The sequence below is a fragment of the Juglans regia genome, chromosome 7, assembly GCF_001411555.2.
Source record: "Juglans regia cultivar Chandler chromosome 7, Walnut 2.0, whole genome shotgun sequence".
Classification (NCBI taxonomy): Eukaryota; Viridiplantae; Streptophyta; class Magnoliopsida; order Fagales; family Juglandaceae; genus Juglans; species Juglans regia.
The window spans coordinates 51,954,789-51,968,666 of record NC_049907.1 but is presented as its reverse complement, the minus strand read 5'-3'; the positions used below and the strand labels follow the sequence as shown (position 1 = coordinate 51,968,666).

The 13,878-nt window shown below is 38.9% G+C and overlaps 2 protein-coding genes and 1 long non-coding RNA gene across 3 annotated transcripts; 1 reads left to right on the top strand and 2 right to left on the bottom strand.

The window, feature by feature from the left end:
- Positions 1 to 830: 830 nt before the first annotated feature.
- LOC108991813 lies at positions 831 to 2,456 on the bottom strand. The gene is made up of 2 exons (XR_001996210.2): positions 2,290 to 2,456; positions 831 to 1,117 (listed from the first exon to the last, which is right to left on the bottom strand). It is a non-coding gene; the product is annotated as an uncharacterized LOC108991813 (long non-coding RNA).
- Positions 2,457 to 3,274: 818 nt separating this feature from the next.
- LOC108991898 (reticulon-like protein B16) lies at positions 3,275 to 10,064 on the top strand. Its single transcript, XM_035692292.1, has 6 exons — positions 3,275 to 3,589; positions 7,862 to 8,042; positions 8,145 to 8,286; positions 8,742 to 8,811; positions 9,167 to 9,390; positions 9,627 to 10,064. Exons 1-5 carry the CDS (start codon positions 3,430 to 3,432, stop codon positions 9,331 to 9,333), a joined length of 720 nt encoding a protein of 239 aa, XP_035548185.1. The 5' UTR covers positions 3,275 to 3,429; the 3' UTR covers positions 9,334 to 9,390; positions 9,627 to 10,064.
- Positions 10,065 to 11,619: 1,555 nt separating this feature from the next.
- On the bottom strand, positions 11,620 to 13,660 carry LOC108991922 (adenine/guanine permease AZG1). Its single transcript, XM_018966346.2, has one exon. It carries the CDS (start codon positions 13,566 to 13,568, stop codon positions 11,829 to 11,831), a length of 1,740 nt encoding a protein of 579 aa, XP_018821891.1. The 5' UTR covers positions 13,569 to 13,660; the 3' UTR covers positions 11,620 to 11,828.
- Positions 13,661 to 13,878: the final 218 nt, after the last annotated feature.

Genomic DNA, 13,878 nt, shown 5'->3' with positions numbered 1-13,878 from the left:
CGTGGGCCAAAGACCCTGCTAAGGGCTCATTGACTCCCTTTAGTGGAGGGCCAAAACGCTCGATTGGGCCTTCAGACTAGCCTCCCTGTGGTTCTTCATGAGTTTGCTTCTAGGGCCTATGGGGAAAAACCCCCTTACAAGCAGTTATGTGTTACCACGTACTTATCTTTTACCTCTATTTGCTCCCTTATATCTTTCTTAACGAAGATAACGATAATTGCACAACTATAGTAGCAATTGACGTTGAGTTGCTTTGCTTCATTATATCTGACAACTTGCTTACACGAGCCTTGTATCAAGGTGGCAAAGATTGTGTTTAAAATTCGAGCCATAATAGAAAGAGAAATTATTTGTATTAGTACTGTTCATCCGGGTTTTAGATTGAGAACTCGAGTATACCTAGACTGTAACTCATATTTTAAATCTGGTCTAGAACCTAGACCGGTTATCTCAGTTACGACCCAATACTGAACCTGAGTTGCATCCAGGTTCAAGATTGTATTTTTTTTTTTTTAATAAAACAATATATATGTTATGATTTTTTTTCTTATACATAAAACTCTATATTCTATTTTAAGTTTTTTCAAGAAAAAAAATGTTGAAATTTTTTTTTTTAAATATATAAAATCCTATACTTTATTAAAGTTTTTTTAAGAAAAAATGATGCTGAAAACCATAATTTTTTATATACATAAAAGCCTATATATTATTAAGTTTTTCAAGAAGTATAATACTAATGCATTGAATATTGTACATAATAATACAAATATATCAAACTGGAAAACTAATTTTATGTAAAAAATAACTAAAACTATAAACAACTAAGTAACTTCTTAACTAAATGCATGTACAATAATAAATAAAATAAAATATTCATCTCGTAAAATGCATACAACACAATGCAATCCACTACATATTACATTGTTTGGTATTTATACATTAGATTACAAAACATAAAATTACCATATGAGTTACAACAACAGCACCAATAGGTTCATATGATACATTCCCTTGCCTAGACCTCCAAATCCACCATGCCCCATAAATTGACAATTCAAGAACCAGAGTAGCCAAAACTCCAACAACCACTACCCAATAATTTTGTTGGCACCATGTTCTGCAATGTTCCAAAGAATTACAATTATGAATATGAAATGAAAATGTAGGAAAGATTTATTAAAATCCAAACTAGTCAAAAGGGAGGGGAATGAATATATAGTATTCCATAAAGGATGTCAATATAATTGCAGGTATGGCAAGTATATAGAAGACTAGTTACCGAAAGCATAACCTGAAGCTAACATGAACCAGGTTGCTAGATATGAAATTAGCATTTCAAAAACTGCAAGCCCACCCTATAAGTGGGTTTAACAAGAAGAAAACAACCAGATAAGATGATCTCAAACAATAAAACTACTTCAATTTAGGTATTTCATTCAATATTAACACTAGACAATATGTGTAATCAACTTCCTAATACGTCCCTTAAAATGAAATTGCAATATCAAATAGTGCATCAAACCATAAATATTCTAGTCACTGAAAATGAACTTAATGGATTTCATTCATTTGGCAATAAATCTCTCCATCTTATATATCTAAGAATATTTACATGTTACATGAACAACCCAAATCAAGATGTTCTTCCTTGAAGGATGACTCGTGTGTGAATCAGAAACCTACCTAAAATACCTAGAGCTTAAATTCTAAGCATCCCTTTGACAGGCTAGTAGCAAAATAATATTACTTTGTAATGTACCATTAACCAAGGTACAACACAAATAATCAAGAACAATGAGGAAAATTAGTTAAAACTAGTCATAGAATACATCAAGTAATACTTGTAAAATGGTAGACTGTATGTTGCTTTATATCCTTCTTTACACATGTAATATTTGTTTTATTATGCGCCTATAAAACAACATCTCTTCCCCAACTCTGGAAAAGTGTATGAACTAATTTGTGGTAAGCATATTTCAAAGCATGAATCTGCAAAAAAAAAAATTGCATAAAAAAACTTGAGAACCAAACCCAAAATATGAGTAAACTCAGATCTGGGTTTGAATCATGATTCATCATTAGCAAAACTAGAAGAATGCAAAATCTAGATTTGGGTCACATTAATTTTAGTCTTTTTCATGTCATATAATAGACAGAAGCTCTACTTCCTCATTTATATTAAGTTTAAACAAACACACACAAACACAAAATAAAATTGATAAAAGGCAATCATTTTCTCATTATCTCAAAGTTGTAGATTTCAGAGCATAAAGCGAGTGGAAAACGAACCATCTTAGAGTCTTCGAAAGTAAATCACTGGGCTAACGACGAAGCTAGTCTTTGCTTGGCTAAACATGCAAAAGAACACATATCCAAATCGAGAGAGAGAGAGAGAGAGAGAGACTTGAGTGCCTCATGTAATAAACTCGGATTCTAAAACTTTTTTTCCTTATAAAACTTGGGTATAAAGCCGTAACCCAGACTCGGTATGTCCTGGTTTTCTTATGTGGGCCGAAACAAGTAATCGAAATTCGGTTATTAGGGTTCTGGATCGGGTTGGAAAAAATTTAATCTAGATGAATAATTTTAATTTATATAAATTTTAAATAGATAAATTTCATGTAAACTTTTATAAAAAAGTAGACTCCACTTAAAAAAAATTATTTTTATTAATGGAACCTAATTTTTAACAAAATATAAAACTTACCAATTTGAAGTTTGTAGGTGCTGTTTAAAGTCTCTCGTGGTTGTGAAGGCGACTTTCATTTCTTTTCCTTTTTTTTTTTTTTTCTTTTCCGTTTTTACCCACCCTGAAGGATTTGGACTAAAGTTTTAAATTTTGTATCGTATCGGCCGGTATGGCTGAAATTTTTCGTTTCGGCCGTCCGGCCGGTACAGGTACTATATGTGTTCCGTACCGGCCAAAATATCGGCCGTACCGGACTGTACCGGCCGTTTCGGCCTAAATTTCGACCTGTACCGACCTATATTTCGGCCTGTGTATTTTTTTTTTCATTTTTTCAAATTATAAATTTATTTTTTAACCCCTAATTTAGACTAGATTATTTATAATTTATATATATATGTATTTATATATAAACTATTATTTTAAAATATAATTTTTATATATATTTATATATATAATTTATTTATATATCGACTATCTTGAAATGTTATTTCGAAACGGTATCGATATTAAAATATTTCGTTCTAGTGCTTTTACCGATATGTCTTCCGGTACGGTATTCAAAACATTGAGATGGACGCGTATTGTTTCCTGGAAAACAGAGAAGTTGAAGACTCCCGGGCCCCGGCGTCCCAAATCTCGGATCCTATTTCAGAACTTTGCCCAATTTCGATTTGGAACTCTCTTTTTCGCTGTGGGGGCTGAATTTTCAATTTCTCTGGGTTTTCTTGGTGTTGGCTTTCATGGAATATTCCCAAGATTTATGTAACGTGGAGGGTGATGGGGATGCCAGGAAACCCACGGCTGGTACATCATCAACATCGCCATGTAGCTCAGGAGGGTCAGGTTACCGATTGTTCGGTCGCCAAGCCTCTGTCCACCAGTGTATGGGCGGAGGTCAAGGTAAGATTTTTCTCTTTGATTTCTTCCATTCCTCAAGTTCAATTCCTTCACATATGGGTTTGTTTCTTTTATTTTTAAACCGTATGCGGGTATTCTTTCTGATTGTTTAGTCAATGGGATTTGTGATTGTCTGCTTCTAATGAAGAACATAAAGGGGTGTTGTGTGAGGTGGCTTTCTTGGTCAGCAGTCTTATTGTTCATGTTATCTTCCGTTTACTTGATGTCTTTCTTCTGTATGTCTCTTCTTTTATTCGAGTTTAATAGTTTCCCTTGCATATTCTAAGGCACCACTGAGGTGATACCGGCACTTGTAGATTGACCCTTAGATTCCTTTCATTTTTGTTTTTGTTTTTGTTTTTGTTTTTTTTAAATTTTCAATGTATTATTGGGCCAAAAGAAGAACGAATTGGGTATTACGTCACCCAGATTTGGGTCCTATCTTCCACATAATGTTCTGTGCATCTAATGTCCTTGATTGGTATGTCATTCAGGATGATGCAAGTTTTTTCTTCAAAAGTTTTATATAATCCGAAAAGCCCATTGCTGTTACTTGCTATAGTACTCAGTTATTTGATATTTAAAAATTAAGCAACCGACAGTAAATAAGATGAAAACTGCAAAATAAAGCTGTAACACCTGATAGTGGGTGTTTGGGTGACTAGAAAATATACGAGAAAATACAAGAAAATTACTCACTTCGAGGGGAGCACCTCCATTGAAGAAATGAAGAAGATGATAAGAGAAGGAGAAGTAATATTTGCATTAACTTTCTGATTAGATCATTTCGGTAGCTATAGTGAACATATATGCTAGAATCTTGCCAAACATCTGAAAAAGGCCTCAGCCTTGATAAAACATGACCCAAGACTAATAACTAACGGACTGGATGAAAATAAATAACAAGCTAATGGTCCAGCTACTCTATGGCCCACTTCCTTGCATAACATAAAGGAAAACAACAAGTAAAGTAATATGCCCAAATTGGCCCATGGCCCATGTATCCTGTCCCTGGACTGTGACAAACTATCCCCCAGAGAAGCACCTTGTCCACAAGGTGCGCGAGTATATGTCCAAAGTAGACCTTAAGAAGCCATTGGACCAGCAAACTTCCAGCAATTTGGTTCTTCTCTAATCTAACATCTTCCCTAGTCTTCTTGACAGGTCCCATGAGGGTCTTTCTATAATTAATTTCCTCACCTCTTAGATGAATGTTGCCGATAGGGCCAAAGGACTCAAAAACATCATTTGCAATTGTCAAGACACTGACATCAAAGGTCCCACCCCCACCCCCACCACCATGGTAAAAAACAAAGACTTTCCTTGTCTCAATTGCCACACCATGTTTCACCACAACCCCACCATTAAGGAGTGCTCCCGTACCTTCATAGGCCCCATCGTCCACTTTATAGCCATGGATAATAGGAATAGGCAGGACCAATAATAATTTTATCTCTCCAGAAAAAACATTAATGTACTCCAATTGTTCGTATAGCTCAATTGCCTCTGTAACAATGAAATATACTATGCCATGAATAAGTACTTTAGAGGCTATACCAAGTGTCGACTTCACAGTAAATCCCTCGGGTATGCTATGCACAACACTAGCCAACATTACCAACAGACCTTGAGAGAACCCTTGGGAGCCATCAATTGAAACACCAACATCAACGGACAAGGACTTCCTTGAATCGGCTGGAGGTATAGCATCATATAAGTTGACACTATCTCTCAGATTTTCTCTTGGAGGCTTGTTAATTAATTTGGGATCGAGAAGGTGATAGGAGAGTAGAGCATGTCTCAAAGATTGGAGGCAGCGGATGGACGAGTCGAGGGAAAGTGCGTGGTGATGGAGAGACAGCTCATCGTAGAGGCCTTGGAGATGGACGACGCAACCGAATCCTTGTTAACTAATTTAATACATACATGGGCATGGTGAATCGACTTGGCCATACCTAATTTGAATGCAAGGGTTTGTAGTCGGCGCTCAAGGAAGTTCTCCACAGTCAGAGCTAGGACATAATCAAGCTTGTTCTGGCCCTCATCCAAGAGCCCGTACCTGTTCATTTTGTGGAGAAGGGCCTCACCCTCGAATCTCCATGAGGATTCTTCTCATCCGGAGTGAGAAGTTCCTTGGCAGCATTACAGATGCGGCTCAAAGCATATTGAACCCTCCACAACTCTCTCTTACATCGGAGCCCTTACTCTCCCACAAACTTTAGCTCATGATCCAATCGTTCCTTCTCATACGGACGGCGTGGCTTTTTGAAAGTCTTCCCATAGTTCTAGTAGAAATCAACATGGACCATATCTCCTTTCTGCATCTGCGATCTCAGATTGACTTCTAGCTGTGTTTTACCAGACGATGAAGCCCCAACAAGTTCAGTTAACTCTGTAAATCTGACGGAAATCCCATATTGAAGAATTGTAAAATCTTGGAGCATCAGACGCATGACAACAGGCTGAGTGGTGGAATAGATCTGGTGCATTACTGTGCACTCAGGATGGAACGAAAATGAGAGCGAGGTCATCCTCTCGCCGTCGCAAGAAAAAGGAGAGAGAGAGGCGACGGAGTTTTGAAGGCCGTGATCAACGCCACCGGGATCGAACTCCCATATGATGGTTAGGCCTCTTACGATTAATGAGTCTTTGTTGCTAGTGGCGACCGACAGGAAGGAAGAAGAGAAAAAATAATTTCTGAGATGAAAAGAAGGACACGAGATTCCTAGGGGAGGATCAGAGAATGGTAGGAATGGTTCAGGATTTTTGGGAACTTGAGAAAGAATAAGTTGAGCGGGCTTGATTTCATCTTTTTCTTCCACAGCAACTGCATCTTCCTCTTGTATGTCACAGATTTGATCTTCGAATTGGTTGAAACTTTTCTGAAAGTTGCTAGCAAATTCGTCAAGGGACTGTTGAAATACTTGGTGCATTTTGCTGTGGCTCTCTCGAAAATCGTTCAGATGTTGTTGAAGAACATTGAAGCATTGAAGATTGTGTTCCATTAGCTCTTTGATATTGAGTAAGGATGAGATGATGTTTTCCATTCTCACAAAATGATGAAAGCCGATGCCAAGGAAAGACTGGCTTTAGATACTACTTGTAACACACACCTAATAGTAGGTGTTTGGGTGATTAGAAAATGTACGAGAAAATACAAGAAAATTACTCACTTCGAGGGGAGCACCTCCATTGAAGAAATGAAGAAGATGATAAGAGAAGGAGAAGTAATATTTGCATTAACTTTCCGATTAGATCATTTCGGTAGCTACAGTGAACATATATGCTAGAATCTTGCCAAACATCTGAAAAAGGCCTCAACCTTGATAAAACCTGACTCAAGACTAATAACTAACGGACCGGATAAAAAGAAATAACAAGCTAATGGCCCGGCTACTCTATGGCCCACTTCCTTACATAACATAAAGGAAAACAACAAGTAATAGGCCCAAACTGGCCCATGGCCCATGTATCCTGTTCCTGGACTGTGACAAAAGCAAGATAAAATGCATATCCTATTTATAGATATATTGTAGGAGCAGCCAACATTTACATTTTGTCATAGGCATGGGTTGTATCACAAAGTTTGCCTTGCAGGATGTGTTGCTGCCTGTATGTTTGGACCTAGGTTTAGATGAAGCATAAACTGTCTTCTTTTAGTTATTCGTACATTCATTTCCCTTTCAAAGAGATTTTCATGGTGTGCTCTTTCCAGAGTGATGGTAATGACAATGCAGAGTGAATGCAATGTATCTATACAATCATAACTGTCGTTGGTCTTTTCTTTTTATCCATCACGTACTGGCGAAAATTTTCCTCTTCTTTGATTGAAAGTTTCCATTTGCTTGCTGAGACTGTCCTTTTTAAATGGCTTGAGTTCTTCCGTACAATTTTCATTCTTGCAGATTCTTTAAAGTACTTTAGACATTAGTTGTGACATATGATCTGAGATGAGAGTCAATGCTTTGTGTAGCATTCCCTTAGTGGATTATGCTATTCCTTGCAGATCAACACTTTTTTGGGGTTACTTCTCACTTTTGTTATTTAGCTATGACCTTACTTATATGAGAAAAAAAAATTAGCCATGATATTGTTTTCTTTATCCTTTTGTTTCTCCCCTCTGCCCTTTTCATTCAATTGATTTTGAGACCTGTTCTAAATTGCTGGATTACAACTTTTGTTGACGCTGGGTACATCCTTTTGCATATTCACTCATGTGCTCTTGTTAGTATTTTTAGACTTATTCTTGATTCTCCCCCTTCCCTCTTCATTTAGCTGCTGATATTCTGTTGTGGAAGCGGTGGAATGTTTCTTTAGGCATCATTGCTGTTGCTACAGTTGCATGGCTCCTATTTGAGCGGTCTGGATTATCGTTCTTATCAATTTGTTCAGATGTGTTGCTGATTTTAATTGTACTGTTGTTTCTTCATGCCAACTATGCTGTTTTCAGAGATAGGTAACGAGTCTTCTACCCTCAATCTGCCTATTGATTACAACTTTCTACCATTGTAGCATGGAAACTAATTTCATCACAAGAATTGTTTCTACTTTTGAGCAGACAATTGCAAACATTACCGGAGCTAGTATTGTCAGAGGAAATGGTTAATAATGCTGCAGCATCATTTCGTGTTAAAATCAATAATGTGCTGCTTATGGCTCATGACATCACGCTTGGCAAGGATTTTAGACTTTTTTCTAAGGTCAGTCTAAATTAATAGTATAGTAATTTAAAACTGCTGTGGCATAGCTGAGGTGTTGTGGTCCTAGTGGGGCCAATATATTTATAGATAATAGGTACTTCTATTCTTAAAATAAAATTTGATCAATGAGTCTTGGTGCCCTGTAAAATGGATTAATGATGCCAACAAAATATGGGGAGCGTGAATATTTGTTTTATGTGCTCTCAGAGAACAATCAAGCACCCAGGTTAGTTGTCAATATATTTTACTATATGGTTTGCAGGAGGGTAGTGGAAACCACTGTCCTTGGGTCCCATCCCCCTGCATTCCTTATGGTGCTCTCTGGTATTTGAATAAGTTATCGGGATGTATGATCTGCCCCATTGAAACTACAGAACTTCGCTTCTAACTGTGCATTGTGTTCATAACTGATTCATTTTAAGAAATTTTCGTACATACTATTGATGTTTTGACAGGTGGTTGTTTGTGTGTGGCTCTTGTCTGTCGTTGGGAGCTTCTTCTCTTTCTTCACAATCGCTTATATTGGTATGGACGTTCATCTTTAGCCTTGTCAATTTAGTGCCGAGCAGTGTTGTCTCAGAATTATGGTCTTTGTTCCTGCATTCTACTTGCCTTCCTTTTTCTAACTTTTTTAATTCATATTTTCCTTCAAAACACGTGGGGCACTTAACTCTTCTCGCATGGCTTGCATAAGCCGTCCATATCTTGACAAAAAAAAAAAAATCCTGCCAATTACTACATAATCAATCTTTTTGTGACTTGAGCTCACCAAAGAAACTTTGTTTGGGAGCTTCCGCCTTCCTGCCTTCTGATGTTTCACTTTTTTCTTTTTTCTTTTTTCTTTTTCATCTTTAACATCTCTCTAATTTGATGTTGACAGGAACCATCATATTCATTACAGTTCCTGCCTTGTACAGCAAGTATGAAGAGCATGTGGATAGGTATTGCGGAATGATCCACCGGCAATTTTCAAAGCACTATAAAATAGTGGATGAAAGTGTGATTAGCAGACTTCCTCGAAGTTTAACCAAGGACAAGGATGCATAGTTCTGATATTCTAGTTTCAGTCGCAATGACATTGTGCAGAAGACTCGAGAGTTTCAGGTGCAATTTGAAGTCATCTGTATTTTTGTTGTTGTCTATATGTTGGACCGGAATGAAATCCCTGCTTCCTTGTTCTCTTTGTGCATAACGGGAGGATTCTTCCCTGTTATCTTTCATCATAGTATAGTAGGAAGAAAAATTCTACTTATCACATTTACACCACACCATGTGATTTGTCATTTTTATCATTCTATTTAAACACATATTTACACATAGTAGGAAAAATGTGTTGGCAGGGTTGAATGGATGGTGATCTTGTCAGAGAGAAGGATTGCTGGCTGGAGTTGTGCAGTGTGCTAGTAATGTTTACTGTCATTACTGCTGAGTCGGAACTAGGAAGGGAAAAAAAATGGTTTTGCATCTTTGATCTGGTCGTGAAGGCAGCAAGATAAATTATGTACTTTTCTGGCATTAGAGGTTCCAGGCCGAACTACGAAAGGTTTATTTCTGTGGTAGGATCCCAGAACGAAGTGCTTTAGTATTAGGCTGTTGGCCCAAGATTGTCGACCGTAACCTTGCCCTTCATTGCAAGAACTAGGCTTTGCCATGAAAACTCCAGTCCTGTTCTGTATACAGCGCTCGCAATTTACTCGTAAGACTAATTAAGGGTCTTTCTTTCTTTTTTTGTATGTTAATGTATGTCAAATTGTCAAGTGGCAAAAACCTACTCGTTACACTTGTGTAATACTCTTTCTCACTCTCGTGCGAGTGCCGTGGACAACACCCTTGAGACACGCTATAATGCGAGCAGGATGACGACGAATACAATTTATTGGCCCCACCAATACAATATTTATAATGACCATAAGAAACAAAAGAACATGTTTCCTTGGGTGCATATAATATAGAGTGGCATTATATATGGAGATAGAAGTTGGAGGAGCATTTAAATGGGTTTCATTTATCATGACATAGATAAACGACACATGACAAGATAGGAAGCACCAGATGATGATGATCGCTTTTCCCAGAGAAAGCTCGTGATATTCTTCACTACACACATTAATAATCCCTGTGGCGCGAGAAGAATGAAGTGTAGCTACAAACAATGCATCATATAATTAATACCAGAAGATTTCTATGGATAAGAAATTACCCACTTTATGGGGACTAACCAGCTGTGCGGCACGAATCAAAACAAGTTTAAAGATATTTGGGAATCGTACGTGGAGGCAGACGTCTAATTTCTGTAGATAATAGCTATCGTGGCAAGCTTTCATCATCTTGAAATAACCTGTTGTCAAACTGGACTTGGGAGGCTTTATTTCATGCATTTGGTAGGTAGGAGCAATTGAATTCAATCAATTGAACTGAAGTTTGAAATAGATTATTATCTTTATATCAACTCGCTATTCAAATATTTGTAATGCACATGGAATCTTCAAAGCTTTTAGCTGGGGATGGTCGTATCCGGGGGAGGCCCCACGCAGACACGTTGGATCTAGTTTAGATTCAGGACGTTGAAAATTAAAAAACAACAAAAAATTTCTTTTTATTTTTGGAGCAATAAAAAAAATGGTGTATTAAAATGACATGAAGCAGGTTTCATACGTCAGTTGGACACGCAGGCAAAGAATTTATTCTCTCAGCCAACTTATTTTCTATATTATATATATATATATATATAAATATAAATATATGTCCCCAAATCCATGCATAATTATGTTATCATCTAGCAAACAGAATAATCGGTGGTGTTGGGGAAAGATGGGCGTAGCAAATACGAGCTTGCCACCCAATATGTCTTCTTCATTGCTATTAGGGGAATCATCCTCTTTGTACGAAAGTTTGTGTGTGTTATGAACTTATGATGCTTCGATTCTGTACGCAAAACTTTAAAGGAGCGGTGCTTTTGGCTAATTTTAATTTGTGCGCGTGTAATCAATCAAGTATTAGGGGAATCCTTGTACTTGCCTAGCTATCTGCCTAAACCTAAACTCCATTTTATTAATAAATAAAAAAAGGTCAAAGCTATACTCATCCAGGACGCAATTGGTGAAGAAATTTACAAATTTATATGGTTTTGTGTAACTTAGAAATCATCATCAACCATTTGACCACTCCAATTTATTAATAAAAAAAAAACCATGCATATATGAAAAAGAAACAAAGTTTGAAACCGAGACTACTTGCCGACCAACCCATGCAGGCGCTACCTCTCTTTCTTTCTTCCAACTGTATTCTTCAACTCTTATGCGATCCAACTGTATTCACAAACAATCGTGAAACTACAACTAAGCATTGAAATATTTTATATTTATTTACATAACAATAAATAAATAATGCCTGATCTGGCTCTGATCGGGATAATCCACTATTTCTAATCTTCTTAATTCCCAGTTGTTTTACCAGAGACAGAACAACAACGAAAAGTGGAATATTCTTAATCAAAAGAACTAAAAAACAAAAGCAAATTAACATGGTCCCCTCCAATTAGATTAGACCTCGAGTGGTTTGAGACTTGAACGAGGAGAATTAGAAGCGGAAGTAGGATGAGGTGTCCCATTGACCAATCCCCCATGTACTGGCTTCACCATTCCAAGTCTCACCAAAAGTGCGTGACCCCAATCCCAGAGGTGCAATACAATGTAAGTCCCGATCCCACCAATAAGCCCATACGCTATTGAATAAGTCAAAGGCATCAATATCATCGTCGCAAATGCTGGGATTGCCTCCCTCATATCGTTCCAGTCTATCTCCACCACCGACTTCATCATTAACACCCCCACCAGTATCAACGGCGGTCCCACCGCCCACGCTGGTATCGACGCCAGTAACGGCGTTATGAAAAAAGCCAACATGAAGTATCCCGCCGCCGTAAGCGCCGTTAGCCCTGTTCTTCCTCCCTCCCTAATTCCCGTCGACGATTCTACGAACGCCGTCACCGGTGAAGTACCTAGCAACGACCCCACCACAATTGACGTGGCGTCCGACATGAAAGCGAAATATTGCCCCTCGAAATCGCCGTTTTCATCCACGAAGCCGGCGAACCGGGCCATCGAGTACAACGTACCGGTCGTATCCAGTATGTCCACGTACAAGAACGTGACCAGAGCTTGCCAAAAGGAACCTTTTCCGATACTACTAAAGCTCAATGCCCCCGCCGTGTTTTTTATCGCATGCACATCCACTACCTTCTTGAAATACTCGTACGCCGTATCCCCCGCTTCCGTATTCGGAAACGCCGTTACCTTCGTATTCCGGAACCACGACACCGCTGTTACGAATACTATTCCGTAAATCATCGCGCCTTTAACGTCTTTCACCAGGCAATATGCAATAATTACGAACCCGACGATTCCGAGCCAAAATGTTGGGCTCTCCATGGTGTCTCGGAGGCAGTAAATTCCCCCTGAGACGGTACCTCCTGGGAGTAAACTAACTGTCCCGTTCGCTGCGGTTATAACAGGGGCGAGGGAGACCCGAGAGGATGCCGGGCAGGCTCCCAGTGTCACCAGGGTTGACGAGCTGTAGCCGATCAACCCGATTCCTTCGTTGTTTTGTAACCCAATAAAAGCCAAGAATAGACCGATGCCGGCTGATGAGCTGATTCGGACGGGTTTTGGGACGAGTTTGGCAAGTTTGGTTCGTAACCCAACTGCTGAAATTGCCAAGAAGATCAAACCTTCGATAAAAATGGCGGCCAAGGCGCTGCTGTAGGAGACACTTCCCGACCCGTGAAACCCCACAACCGTGTAAGCGAAATAAGCATTGGTACCCATACCCGGAGCCAAAGCCAAAGGAAGATTAGCAAAGACACCCATTATGACGCACCCGATAAGAGAAGAAGCCACGGTGGCTACTATCAAGTCCTTGCGTATTCTCTCGAGGCAGGACTCGTAACCCGGGTTGACAGGGTTGAACTTGCAGGACGCGTCCGGCTGGATGACCCGGAGGTTGGGCCCGGAGCAGTTGAGGACAGAGATGGAGGGATCGGAGCAGAGGCTGATGCAGTCGGAGACCGAGCATGTCCCGCCGGAGTCTGTGAGGATGGAGGCGTTGACGGCGAGGATGTAGGCCATTGTGAGGAACGTAGCGGTGCCGGCTCGGAGCTCGGTGGTGAAGGTGGAGTTGCGCTCGGCCAGCTTGAACCGCTTGCCCACCCAGCTGTTGGCTACGTACGTGTTCATTCGGGTCAGTACTGGCTTGCGCTTTGGTGGGGGTGTTTGGACCTCCATAACCTGGGCTATGGAAGAAAACTCGCTGTGGCTTGGATTGATCGAGAGGAGGTAGAAGTAGGGTAAATTAAATTAGTTTTGGTTTTTACGCACTATATATAATGTATTAGGAGTCATATATATATATATATATATAAAATAAGAGTGATTAGTGTGGATGAGGCGATAGATTCCAATGAAGGAAAGGTTTCTTTTGTTAATATATGCAAGGGAAAGTATCTCAAGGATTCTAATTAATTTTCTTTATTCTTTTTTTGGATTATTGTAGGTAGTGTGAACAAAAGTATATATTGGAAAAAAAGCATACTTT

What these genes read in the sequence shown, in the direction of transcription:
- LOC108991922 (XM_018966346.2), bottom strand. Translation starts at nt 13,568, where the DNA reads ATGGAGGTCCAAACACCCCCACCAAAGCGCAAGCCAGTACTGACCCGA.
- LOC108991898 (XM_035692292.1), top strand. Translation starts at nt 3,430, where the DNA reads ATGGAATATTCCCAAGATTTATGTAACGTGGAGGGTGATGGGGATGCC. An exon ending in TATGCTGTTTTCAGAGATAG is followed by an intron (nt 8,043 to 8,144) that starts GTAACGAGTCTT and finishes ACTTTTGAGCAG; the next exon opens with ACAATTGCAAACATTACCGG. An exon ending in CTTCACAATCGCTTATATTG is followed by an intron (nt 8,812 to 9,166) that starts GTATGGACGTTC and finishes TGATGTTGACAG; the next exon opens with GAACCATCATATTCATTACA.